The sequence below is a fragment of the Pollicipes pollicipes genome, unplaced genomic scaffold (assembly GCF_011947565.3).
Source record: "Pollicipes pollicipes isolate AB1234 unplaced genomic scaffold, Ppol_2.1 Scaffold_3447;HRSCAF=4054_pilon_pilon_pilon, whole genome shotgun sequence".
NCBI classification, from domain to species: Eukaryota; Metazoa; Arthropoda; class Thecostraca; order Pollicipedomorpha; family Pollicipedidae; genus Pollicipes; species Pollicipes pollicipes.
Genome location: NW_023596297.1, coordinates 26,544,488 through 26,564,539, shown reverse-complemented (window position 1 = coordinate 26,564,539; position 20,052 = coordinate 26,544,488). Strand labels below are relative to the sequence as shown.

Sequence of the window (20,052 nt, the reverse complement as noted above, 5' to 3'; positions counted from 1 at the left end):
CTGGTCGCACAGCCTCCTTTATAAACTCATCCGCAGATGTCGCCTCGGTCGCATGATATGTGAAATGCATCAGGTTCGAAATCGTTTACCCAACCAACATGACAAAATGTGAGAGTATCTAATGAGTCGTGGCCTGTACGAAGCTGTTTTGCCCTGTTGTGTGACCTTATGGAGACTTCATCGCATTCATTCCTAGCCATGCTTTGGTGGCATACTTACCCCGCAGGCAACATGCGTCAAGTGACTGCGTGGCATATATATATATATATATATATATATATATATATTATATATATATATATATATATACGTGCGTGCGTGCGTGCGTGCGTGCGTGCGTGCGTGCGTGCGTGCGTGCGTGCGTGTGTGTGTGTGGTGTGCATACATATGTCAATATGAATATACGGCAGGAGGCCAGGAGGAGCGCTTGCTCCTCAACTTTTGAACAGGAGACAGCGCGTCCCAAATTGGGTGGCGCTAAAGGGGCCAGTTTGTATTTGGATTTTCATAGCAAGATTCAGAGAACTTTGGGCTGTTTTGTATTCCTTTTTGTTCTAGTTAACTATGGTTTCGTTTAGCGAGATCGAGACAATATTTTGGAGCGGTAGAAGTTAGCTGCTTTACGAGTCTTGGCCGCAATGGCACATTTTCGAGGATGAATAATCTGCTCGCTGTTTTGTTTATATTTACCTGTTTATACCTGACCACCGTGCACAGCCTCAAATCGACATCACCATTGTCCCTACCACACCCGACCTGTGAGGGACGGGTGTAGGTAAAGGCTTCTGCTAATAACACTGACCCAGGGGCGTGTCTGCCTCAGCTTTTGTGCTGGTGGCGTTGCAAAAATCAATATTCATAGTTTACGGTTGATAGTGCATAGTGAACTAGATAAAGAAGTTAATATTCATAGTTTTAGAAATAATACACCGATAAAGAATATACGGAAGGAAGACCTCGGACCCCGCCCATGTCTGGTGTGTTAGGGTGCACATGATGCCACGGAGAGTTAGTTCTCCCTCCGCTGTCAGTTGTCAGCGAGTCCTGAGAACGATTGGATGTTAGTGACGCAACCCGAACACTCAGCTTGGAATTCGCTGGGATTCGAACCAGCGTCCTCGGATCACGAGTCCAGTGTTGTACCACCGGAGCCAACCAGCGAGAACAACGGTTTGGTGTTAGAATTTGGGTGATTCATGTCCTGGATATTTGGGGATTTTCCCGCAAAACACGGAGCCTTAATGAGCTGATATGTACGCTTGGCATACTTACGAGGTTGGTGGCCATTGGCATGTGTGCTACTTCCTCGGTCTTCCGAAGTTTCCAGTGTTGCTCTCTAGTGATTACAGATTATAGAGAATAACACTGGAAAGTTAGAGAGATCAAGGTGACAACACACATGGGAATGGCTAACGACCCCATTAGTAAGCCAAACATGCATATTAGCCCATTATGGCTCTCATTTTGCGGCAGTTCGCAAATATACAGGATATAAATAACACCAAGTTCAAACACGGAACGATTGCCTTTCCCGATTAGCTTAGTTGCTGGAGCACTGAACTCGCAGCCAACGGGTCCTGGCTCAAATGCTAGCAATTCCAATAATAAAATTAGGGTTGTGACGCGTGCTTGGCTGAAAGCTAAACGCCATCCCGTTTTTCTCACGACTCAACAGCATCTGCCAACGACCGAAGTATTAACTGGCCGAAGCGTTGTGTACATGTTAACATACCATAGGAGAACGGTAGTCCAAAAATATTCTATAGGTGTCCACATCACTATTTGCACAGAATTTTGCAACAATGGAAGAAGTGAGTTTCAAATTATATATTCCGCCCAGAGTCCGTTTGTCAGTGATAGAAGGGCTTGTTGACCGTCCCGAGACCTGCAGACACCTGTACAGTCCCGGAAGATACTAGGCTTTCGGCATGGCTTGAACGTCGCTTTTGGTAAAAAACTGAGAGCACTGCGTTTTTCGCGTCAGTCACGCTGATAATCTCAGTTCAGATATATGTCGCTGTGATAAGTCGTGCCATTTACCTCTGCACCAGCGTCTGTATAATTTAGGGCATCGCGCGTCCTTGGAACGCGGAAGCGACATACGCTTCGAGCGCTAAGCCGTATCCGCCAAGGCGTTACCCGGCGTCCGCGGGTGTATCCGCTAATGCGTTACTCGGCGTGCGCAGGTGTACCCGCTAATGCGTTACTATCCGCTAATGCGTTACTCGGCGTCCGCGGGTGTATCCGCTAATGCGTTACTCGGCGTCCGCAGTTGTACCCGCTAATGCGTTACTATCCGCTAATGCGCTACTCGGCGTCCGCGGGTGTATCCGCTAATGCGTCACTCGGCGTCCGCAGGCGTACCCGCTAATGCGTTACTATCCGCTAATGCGTTACTCGGCGTCCGCGGGCGTATCCGCTAATGCGTTACTCGGCGTCCGCAGGCGTACCCGCTAATGCGTTACTATCCGCTAATGCGTTACTCGGCGTCCGCGGGTGTATCCGCCAAGGCGTTATTCGGCGTCCGCAGGTGTAACCGCTAACGCGTTGCTCGGCGTCCGCGGGTGTATCCGCTAATGCGTTACCCGGCGTCCGCGGATGTATCCGCTAATGCGTTACTCGGCGTCCGCAGGTGTACCCGCTAATGCGTTACTATCCGCTAATGCGTTACTCGGCGTCCGCGGGTGTATCTGCCAAGGCGTTACTCGGCGTCCGCAAGTGTACCCACTAATGCGTTACTCGGCGTCCGCAGGTGTACCCGCTAATGCGTTACCCGGCGTCCGCAGGTGTACCCGCTAATGCGTTACCCGGCGTCCGCAGGTGTACCCGCTAATGCGTTACTCGGCGTCCGCAGGTGTACCCGTGAATGCGTTACTCGGCGTCCGCGGGTGTATCCACTAATGCATTACTCGGCGTCCGCAGGTGTACCCATGAATGCGTTACTCGGCGTCCGCGGGCGTATCCGCTAAGGCGTTACTCGGCTTTCGCAGGTGCATCCGCTAATGCGTTACCCGGCGTCCGCAGGTGTACCCATGAATGCGTTACTCGGCGTCCGCAGGTGTATCACTAAGTCGTTACTCGGCGTCCGCAGGTGCATCCGCTGAGGCGTTGCTCGGCCGTTCGCGGGTGCGTCCCCTAAGGTGTTACTAAGCGCCCGCACGTGTATCCTCTAAGGCGTTCTTCGGCGTCCGCAGGTGACTGACTTCGGCCCTCTGGTGGTGATTGCCAGGCCTCGTCGACAGTCACGTGCACGTTAACGAGCCGGGCCGCACCGAGTGGGAAGGCTTCACCAGCGCCACCCGGGCGGCGGCGGCCGGCGGCATAACCACCATCGTCGACATGCCGCTGTGAGGCGCCACCGGCGGTTTCCCCTGCTCTACTGCTCTGGGCGTGACCAACTGGGTTATCAGCCCGGGTCGGTGGGGAAGAGGGAGAGCATGGACAGTGGGCAGTGAGGATTGGACATCGGCGCCCCAATTTTATTATATTGCGCCGTCGACAAAATGTAAGGCTAGCATTCTACCGTGGTTAGCAATAAGAGACGAAAACCGCGTTTTCACAATGACGAAAAGAATGTTCCTCTATCGCATGCATTTCAGCTTTCCTTGGACACCACCAACTTGGTAATGGGCCGGCGGGCTGTGAGGTTTAACTGGAGGGCGTCCAATTTATGGAACATGCATGGATGTCGGGGAACGCTTGCGAAGTTCTCTGTGACACAGCCGATACTAATAATGGAACGCGATCAGGGGTGCATATAAGATGTCGCAATGGGAAGACATAGGTCAGAATTTTGCACTGAAAAAACACGGTTTCTCGCCGCAGGAACGTATAAGTCCGTGAATAGTGCGTAAGAACACGCCATTTTTGAAGTTTTTCCTTTTGTGCGTCTCTCGCGGTGTTCGAGCTGCCAATATGTATTCACTGTTGCACGTGAACGCGTGTACAAACTCGATGAGGATAGCTGATTTGCCCCTAATTATTCCCTTGAATACGCCCCTGAGCCCCATGCAAAAACGTGCACATCCTCTGACAGGCACGACCTGCGACCTGTCCTGCCTCGCGTTCGTTCACCGTTCCACGCCTGACGTTGCTGGTCGGCCTTCCCTTGTCCCAGGAACTCGATCCCGCCGACGACGACGCCGGAGAACTTGGCGGCCAAGCTGGACGCGGCCAAAGACCAGTGCTTCGTGGACGTGGCCTTCTGGGGCGGCGTGGTGCCGGGCAACGAGGCCTGCCTGCGGCCGCTGCTGGAGGCCGGCCTGCCCGGCTTCAAGTGCTTCCTCATCAACAGCGGCGTGGACGAGTTTCCGCATGTGACCGCTGACCAGGTGGAGACGGCACTGCAGCGGCTCTGTGGCACGGGCGCCGTCCTCCTGGTGCGTATTTACGGCGACACTAGGAGTTACACGCTCGCGTTCACCTAGGGCCTGTCCATGAATTTCGTAACGCATAGATGGGAGGCTTTTATGGAGCGTAACGGAAGCGTAGCAGCGAAAGCGAGGGGAGGTTTTGGGCAGCGTAACGTTTCGCTCAGGCGTGGTTGAAGATAGTGCTAAAATATTTCGACACGCATTAAAACCTGAGAGACGGATACTGCTGGCTTTGTTTCTAGACAAGGAACACGAACCTTATTTGTTTTGCATCTTCAGCTCGGTTAAAGACAAATGGACGTTGTTTTGGGGAATAACGTCCACACGGCGACTTCGCGTCCTGATTGCGCTTAATACATCGTAGCTAGTGCGTAACCAGGATGAAAGAGTTGGGAAAATAAAAAAGACCACCTTTTCCGCCATTTCCACCAGGCTTAGTAACCAGGATCCAGGCTACCATCCCATGTTGTGTGATTCTGAGGCAAACACTCCCTCAACCGAGCTATGCTCTTCCCACCCCACCAGCCAAATACCAAACGCACCATAGTGGGTCTGATCAGGCAAAAAGGTTTTTTATGAAAAGCTTTACGTTTCGATACCGCAACTACTAAGCACTCTTAGGTGTTGAACAACCGGCGCGACCAATGGCGAAGCTTTTTTGTCTTCGACGGTGCCTTACTGGTGTAATTTGCTTTCAAAGTCATCTGGTATCCCAATGCCGTTCAAGGTTATCCGACCTATTGCACACGCGCGCAGTAACTTGCCTCAAATAGATTCTCTACGCGAATGCATGTTTATGTCAGTAATGGAACAGAATAGTATCGTTGTCAGAATTTGAATGCAATCGTATTCCTTCCCTTGCTTCGGCGGGATATTGTGCATGTGGCAGAGCTGGCTTTAGCGGGCATTCGATGATGCGACAAACGCCGCTCACCTCATCACCTCCTCACCACCCTCCTCCTCACCTCCTCACCTCCTCACTTCCTCACCTTCTTACCTCCTCACTTCCTCACCTTCTTACCTCCTCACCTCCTCACTTTCTCACCTCCTTACCTCCTCACCTCCTCACCTCCTCACCTGCTTACCTCCTCACCTCCTCACCTCCTAACCTCCTCACCTCCTCACCTCCTCACCTCCTCACCTTCTTACCTCCTCTCACCTCCTCACCTTCTTACCTCCTCACCCCTCCTCACCTCACCTCACCTCCTCACCTTCTTACCTCCTCACCTCCTCACCTTCTCCTCCTCCCCCTCCTCACCTCCTCCCTTCTTACCTCCTCACCTCTCCTCACCTCCTCACCTCCTCACCTTCTTACCTCCTCACCTCCTCACCACCTCCTCACCTTCTACCTCCTCACCTTCTTACCTCCTCACCTCCTCACCTCCTCACCTTCTTACCTCCTCCTCCTCACCTCCCTCACCTTCTTCACCTCCTCACCTCCTCACCTCCTCACCTTCTTACCTCCTCACCTCCTCACCTCCTCCCTCCTCACCTCCTCCCTTCTACCCCTCTCACCTCCTCCCCTCCTCACCTCCTCACCTCCTCCCTTCTTACCCTCCTCACCTCCTCACCTTCTTACCTCCTCCCTCCTCACCTTCTCCTCCTCCCTCCTCACCTTTCTCCCTTCTTCCCTCCTCTCCTGCCCCCCACGCCAGCTTATGATGTAATCATCGCTGGCGTTGCGGTATTTGTAAGGCTTGTGCGCCGCGCAAGGGAGCTAGGCCAAAACGTAGGGACCCTGGAGATGGGCCATTTTATAGTCGAAATGGTTGTGAACAGCCTCAAACAGTAGCACGCCTGTCATTGGCGTACAGGTATAGGTCATCTTGTCCCGTGGGGTATTCAGTGTCTTTTGCCGGCTGTCAAAGTGTCCTAAGGGGAAAAAGCTGGCGCACACAAGCTGCACCGATACAAAGTCCGTTCACAAACGTCATCCGGTTTTTGGCACCAGACAATGAACGATGTCACCATCGAAACTGGCAAATTTAGGAACGCTCATATCGATCCCCGTGTGTGTGCGGCGGCGGCCAGCGACACCAAGTGTAAAGGACAGAAGTGTAACCATGCGGTCGCGAGATGGAAATGGACGGTCACTCTTCTAACTGGCATGTTGCTGCCAGCAAATGTCTGAAAGGCCCTTTGTACAGTGATACGCAACCGTCGCTGCTTGCGGGTGCGAACAAGGCTCCATGAAAATCACGTTGTTGTTTGTGTTTGTGTGAGTCGGAAGTGGCACCTTGTGTAACGGACATCCCGCCTTTCTGTGTTTAGTTTCATGCTGAGGTCGACATCGGAGTGGATCCCCCCGGAGGGGACCCGAAACAATACGCCACCTTTTTGGCCTCGCGACCCAGGAAAATGGAAAATGAAGCCATCAAGGTCGTTGTGGAGCAGTGTCGAAAATATGGGTAATGATTGCAATTTTTTCGTAAAGCATTCGAGCACACGCTTCATGATGAATACATTTGTCTTCCGTTGGTATTTACCTGACACGAACTAGCGCGCTGTGATCAACTGCCGTGACATGATGCTGCTGCATTTCTTCTATTCCCAACATCATCTCCCGCAGACTATGAGTTGAGAGGCGTGTGATGTTGTGACGACAATATTCCAGAGTGCGATGCCACATCGTGCACCTGTCCTCATCGGACGCCCTGGAGATGATCGCAGAGTGCAAGTCGACAGGCGCGCCTCTGACGGTGGAAACATGCAACCACTACTTGACGTTCCAGTCGGTAGATATCCCTGATTGCGCCACCCAGTACAAGTGCTGTCCACCGATCAGAGAAGAAGAGAACCGGGTGAGAAGGCACGATCCTACTCAGTGTTTTTATATGCATTGGGTGTGCTATAATGATGCCGACATAGTTAGGGGTGAAAGCAGGAAGCAGTTGCGAGGTGCGAGGTCATATGTTGAAAAGTTTGCGCAAACCGCCGTATCTTTGCATGACATATGTTTGGTGCCACCTATTTTCCCGCATCCGTCCTCGTTTTCTCAGCCTCCCTTCATCCTGTATCTACTTGACGTCGTTTTATCCGGGGCAGCCACATGCACCATCCATAGGTGGGCGTGAGCCCACCTATTTTGCCTCCATATTTGCGGGCAGGTTGTGCTATTTGTCATTGTTTAGCCCTCTCCCCAGCCTCATGTTGCGAAAACTACGGCTCTGATATTTTTGTTCTTGGGCAGTATTCTTTTATAAATTCGAGTTGCATTACATGCAAGGGGAAATGTACATTTTAGCATCCGTCCCCACCGGTGATCGTAACCAATATAGTGCAGGGACTGAAATGCCCGCACGGAGGCTGTCGGCCCCCACAACATGACCTATATCGGAATGACTGTGACGTCTTCATCTCGACGCATGGTAGTTAACCAGTAGTAAGCAGCGTCCAGACCAGATATGTGAAAAATCCGCAACAAAAACTCATACGCTCTGACGTAACTGAAAACACCAGCTGGTTTTAAAATTCGTGCACAAATAAACGTCGTTTTCAAGTTCTCAAAATCATCCTCTTCGGAAGTAAAATACCGGACTTAGACAAACGGTTAGGTCATGCATCACTGGGAACCTATTCAGTCCACTCAATGACAGCAAGGTAAGTCAGGTCCTGATCTGATACTTACCATAGTGTCAAACTGACTTGGCACGTGTTTACATGGGGTTTGTACCCCGGCCGATACTTAGATGTACAATTTGTTAAGTGATTGCACACCTTTCATTGTGTCTCATTAGAGCATGTATTCGTATTTCGCCATATTCGAATGTTTTCGGGCCAACTGTCTTACACACCCGATTTTGGGAATAGGAACGAATTTCCTCGAAACTAGGTTAAACTAATGCAAGTGACTATAGATGAACTGAGTTATGACTAACCGAAAACAACAAAGGAGGTAATCCGAGCGATCGAGCAAGCGCGCAGATACTGAGAAAATGTATGCTTTCGCTTGCATGTAATACATCTTATATGTATATTCGTGTATGTGTGTGTGTGCGTGCGTGTGCGCGCGCGTGCGTACGTGCGTGGGTGCATGCATGCATGCATACATGCGTGCGTGCGTGCGTGCGTGCCTTGATGATTGCAAAAGTATTGGAATCTTCCGTTCTGGTTCTTTCCGTAGATAAGGTACGAATAGAAATGTTCAATTGTGGTTGATACAGCCTCATTTGACATGAGCGCCATTTGTCCTTTAGCCGTCTTCCTCTGAATGTGTAAAAGATACCACCTTGAAAAACGAAACGTGTCGCAAGAAAGCCTTGATAAGTGGAGTCCAAATTGTACTGACAGCCGAGCCAGTCGGCTCACTGGATGCCGCTCGCCCATGAGAGGTACCCGTCACGGCGAATCTTGCCTTGCTCATACGTAGGGTGGTGTCTGTTCCTCATATAAAGGACAGTGCTCGAAGAAAGCACGTGCCTTGACATGGCGCTTGCTCGCAGACGTCATTTCCTCGTCATCTGCTTCGTGACAGTAAATCGAGCCATGTCGCGTCCTCCTGCCACGGTACTTGTGGTATACTCACTCTTCACATGTGGGGCCGACGTTGCCACTGCAGGAGGCGCTGTGGGAAGCGGTCAAGAGCGGGCTGATCGACCTTGGTCGTCTCGGACCATTCGCCATGCACACTGGACCTCAAACAAGCCCGGTGTGATGGACTTCATGGAGGCCTGGGGCGGCATCGCCTCCGTCCAGTTTGGTGAGCACTTCGTGCACGATACCACAGACGAGGGTGGCGAGGGGACTGGGCGAAAACACATGAACACCCCCACTAACTCCCGCTCCAGACTGGCGTGTGCGTTGCTCTTATTATTCGGAAACAAAGTCATATATCAATTCAGGGCTAACACTTTCGTTTATCCTAGATCTCCCTGCATTTCAAATTGGGAACCAAATTATGTATCAGTCTAATAATACCAGCGTGAAAAGGCTAGTGACAACTCAAATATCAAGAAAAAATGGGGCATCCTGCCCATAAATAACGCAACTACATAAGGACATATGTATGGAGTTCGTTTGCTCAATTGCGGCGGTTCTGCTCACGCATGCCTTGCGCTAAAGCAGTCACGGCGAAGCCAAAGCAGTCACGGCAAAGCCAAAGCAGTCACGGCAAAGTCAAAGCAGTCACGGACAAAGTCAAAGTCACGGCGCAGTCAAAGCAGTCACGGCAAAGTCAAAGCAGTCACGGCGAAGGCAAAACAGTCACGGCGAAGCAAAAGCGGTCTCGGCGAAGTCAAAGACGCGTCGCCTTTCGACTCTGGCTGTATTGTAGGCGTGTTCAGCAGGCCAGCTTGTCCGTTCGTACAATTGGTGGCATGGGCGTCTAGATGCAAGATGGCCGCGCAGTTTCTCAGGTTGCGAGTGACTAGCACACGTTTTGGAAGGGTCAGCGAATGAAATACGTAGATACCGACGGCAGTCAATCATTCCAGCTGTCGTGAGGCATCGCTGAGGTGGTCATATTTTCTACGTCCTGAGACCACTCGTCCTGCGGCGTTCAGCAGCTTATGACGTCATGCTGTTTGAGTGGCGTTGCATGTTCCATCACACGGATGCAGTAACGGGCCAGTGAGATGATCAGGTCCAGGACCGGAGTGGCCGGAGATTGGCTGCGTCTTCTGTTGCTGAGGCAGATGAAGAGGCCTAACCATCGCTGCGCCACGTCATCCATGTGTGCAGAAAACTCTTTACGCTGGTCAAATGCCGCATCCAGGTTGAGGAGCTGGTGACGGTGGCGCCCCATAATTGCATGCTGATTGGGAAGAGCTGCCGGAGACTTCGACGCGTGCCGAGGACTATGAGCTATGTTTTGTTGTGCTCTGACTTTAATGCCATTCCTGCTGAGCCGCGTAGATAGCATCGAAATTTTTTCATGAATCCAAACAGGGCATCAGTGTTAGCGGGGATCCACGCACAAGACGTGGCTGTCATTCGCGTAACGTATAACACATTTTCATTATTATTTATTCAGTCAGTCAGTCAGTCAGTCAGTCAGTCAGTCAGTCAGTCAGTCAGTCAGTCAGTCAGTCAGTCAGTCAGTCAGTCAGTCAGTCAGTCAGTCACTCAGTCAGTCAGTCAGTCAGTCAGTCAGTCAGTCAGTCAGTCAGTCAGTCAGCGTCAGAATTATACAGGCATGCCATTAACGTTATATGTTATATGCCGCCGCCGTGTTATACAACTGCCGCCTAGCGCGGATCCACAATATGTCCCGAAGGCTTTGAGGGGCAGTGACATACACACCATGTTACATATACACAGTAGGACCGCCACTTGGTGCTTAGGTACATGCCTACGGATAGTGGTTAACCTTGCTGTAGCTCGGGCAGCTCACACATCGTTGGTAAGTCATACTTACATGATTCGTCTCCGTGAGTAAGCGGACCAAAAGTATTTTCCTGTCTGACATATTGTTTTGACAGTCCTGCCTGCGCGCCATCTTGCCTTCCACGTGCGGTGTCTTGTGAGTGGTCCCTGAGGTGGGGCCCGCTGCCGGACGGCCGTCTGGACAGAGGCGCCGCTTGACCCGGCCTCTCGTGGTGCTGAAGCCGCCCTCGTTGTGCCGCAGACCTGCCGGTGTTTTGGACAGAGGCGGTGCGGCGCGGCCTCTCTCTGCACGACGTGTCGCGCCTCATGTCCAGCAGCACGTCCTGCCTGGCCGGCCTGCAGTCTCGTAAGGGGGCGCTGCGGGACGGCATGGACGCCGACTTCGTCGTTTGGGACCCCGACGAGGAGTGGACTGTAGCCGAAGAGGATATAATCTTCAAGAACAAGGTGGGCGGGGAAGGACCCTAAGGCAGTTGGAAGTCACTTGGTCTCATCGTTTTGAATATAGTAAGCTATACAATCACATGGTTTGCATGGCCTGATTAGTCAACTTTCCAGATGTCTACCCTCCGCTATGAGTAAGCCTGAGGCGAGTATGGGATGTCCGCGTGTTGTTATCTTTAACGCCTTCACCATTGCGTCCACACTGTTGACCTGTTTATGCACTGGCCGAGCGTAGTGGACAAGTATGGCCAAAAGCGACCTGCCTCCAAAAGGGCTGAGTCGCAGGGCTCTGTCGGGTAATTGGCAGCTTGTTAGCCGGGCGATGTCAGATATTCACCGTCCAATCCCACGCACGGCAAACACTTGCACTAATAGCGCGGGCTGGCGGCTATTTCAGATATCTCCGTACATCGGGAGGCGTGTACGCGGACGAGTCCACCAGACCCTGGTGCGGGGGGAGGTCGTGTTCAGCGACGGTCAAGTGGTGGAGGCGGCCACGGGCAGTCAGCTGCTGCTGGGACCGCCAGCGGCAGAGCCCGACGCCGCCCAGCTATGAGGAGGACGTGTCCGCGTAGTGGTCGTGCTCGTCACAGGAGAGCACCCATACCACCAGGGGCGTTATGTTTGCTGCTCGAAGTTAAGATTAGTCAAGTAGGGGCTTCGTTGCTTATAATAGAAATGTCCCGGCCTCTGCAAAGGCATGGATTAATCAATTCAAAGCCACGTAAGCCTAAAAATCCGCTTGTATCACTCTGTCCCTAATTCGTGTGCCATATGCAAAGAAAGTCATTAGAGCGTTTGTTTGGGGATAATGAAGATTGAATGGGCGTGCCCATAATGATGACATCTGCATCTTTTCGTCATATGGAAGCATTTCTTTGCTGTGCGAGCTCTTTTCATCTCCGCCTTCCGCTTTCTCACAAACAGGTGGTCTGTTGCTGGTGAGTGCTTCAGGGGTGTACAATCTTAAGCAAGACAAGCAAATTCCCTCCGACTACGAATACCGCCAGTGCTAGGGATTTCAAGAGTGGCTGTCGTGTTGTCATGTTTATGATCCAATTACTTTGATTGATAAACAATAAACAATTGCCGTGGACAGATGCAAAGCATTGCTTAAGGTAACTTTGCATCTCCATTGCGACAGCTGAGCGTCCATTTCTGCGTCTGGCCGAAATGGCGCGCACAGCAACGAAGATTCTCCGTGAGCGAGAACTGAGCTAGTCTGAACAAAATCTTATGTCGATGCTAAAGTTTAGCGGCCGTCCCAGCCCGGTTGGTCACGTTTTGACGCACTTCTACCGTGAACACACTCGCAGCTAGCTTGTGCTGCCGTGTGGTTTTACAAAACAAAGTAGAGTATTGGTTTAGCAGACTGTGTTTAACACGCGCTGGAGTGAGTGGGGGCGGGGCAATTTGACCCCAACCACGGACGGTTTTCGAGAATGCTCCCGAGCAGCGCGGTGCCGCCGCGCCAAGCTTAACATAGCTGTAGCAAATCGAATCGTGAGCATTTGGGATAAAAATAAGATGTATCTTGTTACGTACGCCCGCTGACCTATGCCAGGTTAAATCTAGACCGTGGCTGTCGGCAAAGGTTATTCTTAAGGAAGCGTTAAATCTGAGGCGACAACGGAATGTTATGCGAAGCCATATATCTCTAGGATATTTTCTTAGCCAATCAAACAACTGGATTTAGAATTACAACTAATTCCATTCACATTGGGGCGTTATGAAGATCGGACCGAGGGAAAATCAATTTGCTTTTTACTCGAAAGCTTGCTTTATGGTATAGTCTCTAGTGCTTATTTCGTTTTCTAATAGCAGGGTCCGCAAAAGATATGTTCCATGGACTTCTCAAAGATCAGTGTACGCCCCTAACCTCAACTGACCCATGTCAACACTCGATTTTAAGGAGCATGTCGCCTAGCGCAATTGCTGACGGTTTTTCCAATGACCAAATAGACGCTATCTCGTAAGTTTTTGATCACCTTGATCTTCTTTATCCAAGTTTAAGGCGGTTGTATGAGGAGTTCTGGGGGCACTTTGGACACCAATCTTGAGTTTGACCTTGTTCGGCATTTTTGAGCCTAAGTTCATGGCCTAGGAACTTCACATTTTGGCATAAGTATCGGGTAATCCACACGGTGAGTTTGGTGTCTCTAGCTCTCTTAGTTTTTGAGGTTGCAAGGGGTAAATTCCCCCCCCCCTTCCCGAGCGAAGGGCGTTTATTCAATGGGCTATGCGGGCGCCTGTTTACAACGTGTTTACAATGCCTGTTTGCCAGCCACCCTATGAGGTTAGGAGTGGTTTGGTGGGACCTGGACCCAGAGAGATTGGGTGATGAAAACCGCACGGACTTAAAACCCACTTTGACCAATATCCACGCGAAATAATTCTATATCAGTTTTTTCAATACTTTAGTCACGTTGGCAAAAAAAAAACTTGTGATACAAAAAAGCGGCCTCCTGGTACGCGGAGGGTGCTGTCTGATCCTGAGCAGGAACCTCCTAATTCATAAATACAGGCAAAAGGGCCTCGTTCACAAGTGGAGGTCTTGATCCAGAGCATGGACTGCCTAGCCATAACGGAGTCACCTGATCGAAAACGCGGGTATCTTCATACATCAAAGGGTCTTTTGAGCCCGATTTAATACCCCTTACCTTACGAAGGGGGCCTCCTTGATCTGAATTTCTTTAACACACGCACATTTACCAAGCCCTCAGTTTGGAGAAAAGAGACCTGGCAAAAACTGTATGAGGGGGGGGGGGACAAAAACGCACCCGAGTAATGGCCAGCTGTTCTTTCCGCCCACTTCCCCTGCCGCTCCGCCCGGCCGGCGCCCTCCGCCAGCGGCGCGCCCCTGGCGTATGACAGGTTATGACAGTTTTATGCGCGCCCTACTGTGCCCAAATGTTTTTTTTTTAACTCGCAGGTAGATGCGCGTCTCTTCACGTCTTGAACCATGCAAAAGGCCTGACATTGGCATGTGAATGTGTGAGGGTCACCAATCCATGATTCACCATTGGTAGACGCTCCCATATGCCCTCGACATTATGAGGGCACTCCGTTGTTCACGGTAGAGAGTAGCCATCCGGTACACCCGGGTCTTCTCCGCGGGATTCCTGAAGCTCACGCGCGTGCGTACGGAGCTGGCCAAACGCTGTGATAGATTCTGCGCCGCGGCTGCATGAAACAAAGGTCCCGCTTGTACCAGAGGGTTTAAAAACGCGCCTGCCTGCCGGAGAAAACTTTTGGCAGGACCAAAATTTCTGTCCTGCCCGGCAGCTTTCAGACTAGAAAGATGCTTCCAGTTTTAAACGCAGAAGACAAAGTATTTCGCCATTTCTTGTGTGTTGCAAAAAAGCCAAATTTCCAGGTACGCTGGAGATATGTGTAGAAGATTGTCCTGTCTGATACGCTCAGGGGCGCAGCTAGGGGTGTCAAATTCTGTGAATTGTTTGAGGGGAGCCGAACCAAAGGCCCGATAACCTAGCCCCCATTTTTCATTGGATTTAGCTCACTTAATTTTATTAAACGCAATATATGTCTTTAATCTTTGTATGATTTATAAAAGTATTTAATCTCAGCAGTATAGAAGTCTCACAGGGCTGGATCCAGGGAGCAGGCACTGGACGCACGCGTCTCTTCTGATCGGCACGTACACGCGCCCCTTTGGAGACCGCCTTAGGGCGCCGATGGTGCTCCTCACGGTCACGGTCATCACGGTCATCTTGGTTGTGCAGGACGGGGACGGGGTACCCGTCCCGTCCCGTTATGGTCATGTCATGTCATGGTCATATCCCGTCATGGTCTGTCATAGTCATGAAGTACTTGGGTCCCATTCCCATATTCCAGAGCTTTTCACCTCAACCTCACAAACTATCGTGTGTCTTATGGTGCTAGGCGTGTGAAGTTTATTGCATCGTTTATCCGTCAACTGTTACGATTTGTATCTGGTGGCGAGAGCATCCGTGACTTTTTGTCATGAGAGTGGTACGAGACGCCACTACGCAGAAAGATCAAAGAAGATAGCCTCTATGCCGTGATCATTTTTTGCTCACGTTTTTTTGCGATATCCCAACCAAAACCATCGGGAGGACCAAGCCAACATGGGGGGGCCCAACTCAACAGTGAGGAGGGGAGGGGGCAGGGCCCTCACAAAAGAATATAAATTGACACCCGTGGGCGCAGGCACAGTCTTGGTAGGGGGGCCCAGGGTTGACAGAGCCCCCTGATGCTGATAGACCCTCCAAAGAATTTAGTGGATATGGCCACTTTGATTTTGAACGCACGCGATTTTCGTTATCTATTTCTATATTGCCTTAAACTAGAGGATAATCCAGAGAGGCCAGCGAAACATGCAGTTCTCTTTGCATGTTTAAGCGACCAGACTGAGGGAGGCGGGCGATAACTGACTACATGGAATAAACTGCCGCGCTTGGCATTTTTACGACGGCCAAGTGGACTCTCCCTCAACCGATAGCGCTCAGAGGTTTTGCCAGTTTTTTTCTAAAGAGTAATTGAGGAGCCCGTTAATGTTGATTGTATATAGATATAACGTGACAAATTTATGTGAACATAGCTAGCCCATGTTCGTCTTGATGTGTTCAACCCGTAGTCAAAGTCGATTCGTGAAATAATTATGCCTCATACTTTTGAACAGACACGTTGGCAAGTATTAGGAACGTCATCCCCTATCTCTGGTATTGCAGCCTACATAGGCCTCGTGGCGTCGGCTTCGCGGCTTGCGCTGGGGCGTCGGCCGACGGGCGGACGGAAATGATAAGCATCGCAGAGAAGTATCTTTCAGCGCACAAGGAAATGAACCTGCACGCCTATAAGACAGTTATGTAGATAAGACAGTGGCTGATGTTTCACTTGTGCGATTTTAAGGTTAGTAATAGGAACGAACCAGTATTTACAGCCCCGCGAACTGATTCTGGAATCTGATGATGGAACCTGCTGAAGAGGAGTAAAATGAAAAGCAAATGCATAATCTCTGCTTTCCATGTTGCTGCAACTGTTAGTCGGCTTAGGGTGCAACCTCACAATTACACATGTGAAAAATAAACCCCAGTACAGTCGTTAACGATATATACTTTTTAAATTGATGTGTGTATGCATTTATTTTGAAAGACTTCCGGAAGTATCATTGTACAACGGTCGTTCTCAAGTGTCCGGTACACTGCTGCTTTTTGTAGAAGCCATCGCTGCCTGATTTGCCGAAAGCGCAGCCCCCGGCAATAGCTGTTCTTACTTCCAAGGTTGCTAGCGCGCATGAGCACAGCTTTCTGTGTAATTTGATTCACAAGTCGGTTCTTCGATAGGATATGCGTTTTTAGGCAAACATGAGCTAACCTTCTCCTCATTTTCCATCTCATTTCGATCCATTCTTGTGAACACTATGCCTTGAGACCCCGCGCCTTCCGCCGCTGAGGGCCCCGTGGTTGGAACACTAAGGGTCACATTATCGCCCCGGCCAATGAATGAAAGACCATTCCGTCCAGCACGGGCCCATACCGACTGCCATTCTGGCGACACGGGGGCGTGAGCCCCTAGTCGATTCGGAGGCCTGGAGGTAGAGAGACGCATCATATATTGGTCCCTTTCCTCGAACAGTCGGCCCCAAATCAATGCAGGAGCCCTCATGGACGCGACAAGATCCCTCATCACCGCAGGTGCGTCAATAATTGGCCCGGAGACTCCAGTTCGGCTTATCGGGCCCTCAGTTGAAATGCAGCGGAGAGCCCTAGTTCCGTACTGGAGGCCCGAACTGACACTGGCGCCTTCCATCGTCTCATTGTAAGCTCATCATAAGGTCTCATACTTTATTTCATTGTCGGAGGGCCCAACCAATGCAAGAGGCCCTCAGGCATTCAGTGTGCAATTCCTGTCCGTATTCCCCTGATCGATTCGGCAACTCAGGGCCTCATGTTGGTCACTGTTGGCCCCTGCCCGACACAGGGGCCCTTCGTTCACCCGGGGAACCCGATAAAAGTAAGTCACAGAGCCTTTCCACTGCCTCAATATAAGCCTTCATCATAAGTTCTCAGGTTTCCTTCAATTGTCAGAGCGCCAAGACCAACACAAGAGGCCCTCTGGCATTCAGAGTTCCGTCCCCGTCCCTGTTCAGCAAATGTTTCTCTAGTCCATCCGAGACCCCTTGTTAGCACAGGACACACTGTTAGGCACTGTGGGCCCCTAACCGACTCAGGGGCCCCGCATTGCTACAAGGGCCCCGACTAGTACAAATCGCGGGTCCGACTTTGTCCCTTGGAAAACACATCCCTAGCGCTCGAACCGGCGCAGAGCCGACCGCTCGGTGTTGGGTGTGTCGGGCCGAAACGCGGGCCCACGTTTTCCCAGGGGTGTCCTTTCGGGGTAAGAGGCTCACTGATCGATATTTGAGGTCACGGCCCTACGAGCGGGAGTCCTAATGCGAGATACGGCTAGCCCTCGGGCTCTTGAGCCTTCCGATCGGGTCCTTGGCCTTTGGTCCCGAGGGCGCCTCCGCATCCCTCTCAGGGCCCCCTGTTGGTCACTGTAGGATCGTGACCAGTAAATAGCTCCTTACGGTCTCAGGGAATCCATCCGATGCGAATCGGGGACACAGGGCTCGGTCCTGCTCAGGAAAAGAGCCCTCAGGCCCCGATCAACATGGAGCGGACTGTTCGGTGTTGGTGGCCTCTGGCCCAAATAGAGGCCTGCATTGTCCCCGGGGATTGCCATCGGTACGAGAGGTCCTCTGAGGGACATTTGAGGTCACGTCCATGCGGGCCTGAATCCTTAATGTGACCTTCAGCCAGCCCTTCCGTACCTTCGGGTCGTTCAATTGGGCCTTTGATCGTCGGTCCCGAAGGGCCTAACAAGACCCTGTTCGGGCCCCCTTGAACACCGTCCCTGGCCGACTCGGGGACCGTTGCCAACGCAGGATCCCCTGTCAAGTACTGTGGACCCCGGCTAACACAGGAGCCCTCATGGACTCAGCGGCCCCGACCAATGTAAATTGCGGGCCCCAGCTTAGTTCCTGCTTGGGGAATGAGCCCTCAGTCCCAGACCAACAAAACATCGACTAATTGGTAGTGGTGGTGTCTGACCGACGTAGAGGCCCTCATCGACGCGGCGGCCCCGATCAGCTCAAAGGGCTCTCTGACTGTTATCTGAGGTCTCGGCCCGCTTGGTCGTGCCCTCTAATACGACCTCTGGCCAGCCCTCCGGGACCTTCGGCTCCCAACTTTGGCCTTTAATTGTCGGCCCATGGGGACATTCGGGCGCCACAGGACCTAAAATTGGGTAGGACCTGCCCACATGTCCTCTGCGCACTGACTATGTCAGTATGTCCTAAACTGTGCCGCCACACAGGTCACGCACCAGACAGTGCCCAGACCGCAGCAGCATGCGCGCGCCGCTCCCCGCTGACGAGGGCATTGCCGCGAGCTCCGTTACAAATGTCCCGCATCACGAGTGCTCCACTTGGCTCTGGGAGCGCGGACAGTGGCGGGGCGCCGGGCCAGCCTCTCTGCAGGCCGGAGCCGCTCCCATTCACGTGACGGCCCGGCGCACTTTAAACCATTAAAATTCTTCCGATTGTGGCCAGGCGGCGCGGCTTTTGAGGCGGCGCGCCCTGTTCCGCCGCGTCACCGGCAACATTAATCTCGGCGTCACCGGGACAATCCGCTGACACGTATTGTGGTGACCCATTGTCGCGCGGCAGGGGCGACGGCAGCCGAGGAGGAGCCGACGGTGGCGGCCAGCACCCGGCCCGGACACGGCGGCGGATACCAGTACCGACGTTACGGCGGACACTGCGCTGGACACCTGAGGGGGGGGGGGGGAATTCTCAAGACTCGGTAAAGGGGTGTCGCCGATTTTGAGGAAAGCTCAGGAGGCCGGGATATGGCAAGGGGCTCGTAAGATTCAGCAGCTGGAGGGAGTCAAGAGCTTTGAGCGAGCATACGATTCGAACCGATAGGTCGAGGCCCTGCCGGCACGTATTCGCATGTGCAGAGGACTTAGAAGCACGGTGAGAGGACTCCCAGACGGGCACAGTTTTGCCCACCGCTCATCTCTCTCCTTCATCCGAGAGCGAGAAGTACATTATGTGACGATGTGCCGAAAGGTGCGACTTGACACTAGTGAGGGCATGACCGGACGCTGAAGCTGAACGTCGGAGCATTGAACTCCTCGCCTCTAAACTACATTGCTCAGGGCGGAAAATCAGCGCTAACACAAATCTAACTTTACAGCTTACTCCACCTTGGAAAGCGAGTGATGAGGGTACAGTTGGCATCATTCTGGCATCGTGCCATGCGCTATGCATTGCGTTTTAGCACGCGTATTTATTTCCTCAGCAACGCACGCACGGCACGGTGTAATGGCAAAACTACCATGTCATATGTATATAAAGGTAATTACTTCCATGTCAGCGCCGCGCGCTGTTTCACGTGCGGTGTCACGTGGCACACGCGCCTATACCGCTATGCCTCTCTGGGAGGGGAGACCACACGGCGGGGAGGGAACTCGCCGGCAGGCGTCGGGCCATAGGGGACGGGGGGGTGGGGGGGGGGGAGGGTCGCGCGGCAGCAGTGGTCTCTGCCACGTTCTGGGGCTATAACAGGACGGTGGCGACCGCCGCCGAAGGCGGTTCCGGACGACTAATCCCTTCATTGTTATCAGGTGCACACGTGGCGAGAGCTCGCGAAAGGTCAGTTTTGGAGGGGCGAGCCCGGCAAAACAGACCATTGTGATGGGGTCGGTGCGGCCGGGGTGAAGGTGTGCGATGAGCGGGGTAGGTGGAGGGGACCCAGCACGGGTTTCTGAGGGGTGGTCAGTCAAAGGCCAGAGTTGGCTCCGTGAGGTGGTGTCGCAAAGCTGTACGTGTGGAACCGAGCAGGACCAGGAGGAAACACAG

The 20,052-nt window shown here is 52.2% G+C and overlaps 1 protein-coding gene across 1 annotated transcript; it reads left to right on the top strand.

Moving 5' to 3' along the window:
* The first annotated feature begins 1,802 nt into the window (after window positions 1-1,802).
* LOC119092365 (allantoinase-like) lies at window positions 1,803-12,356 on the top strand. The gene is given in 11 exon segments (XM_037215328.1): window positions 1,803-1,811; window positions 3,195-3,227; window positions 3,229-3,347; window positions 4,118-4,379; window positions 6,645-6,781; window positions 6,988-7,174; window positions 8,932-8,970; window positions 8,972-9,012; window positions 9,014-9,072; window positions 10,939-11,144; window positions 11,539-12,356. Coding segments are annotated over 11 exon segments (1,251 nt in total). The 3' UTR covers window positions 11,698-12,356.
* The last annotated feature ends 7,696 nt before the right edge of the window (window positions 12,357-20,052 follow it).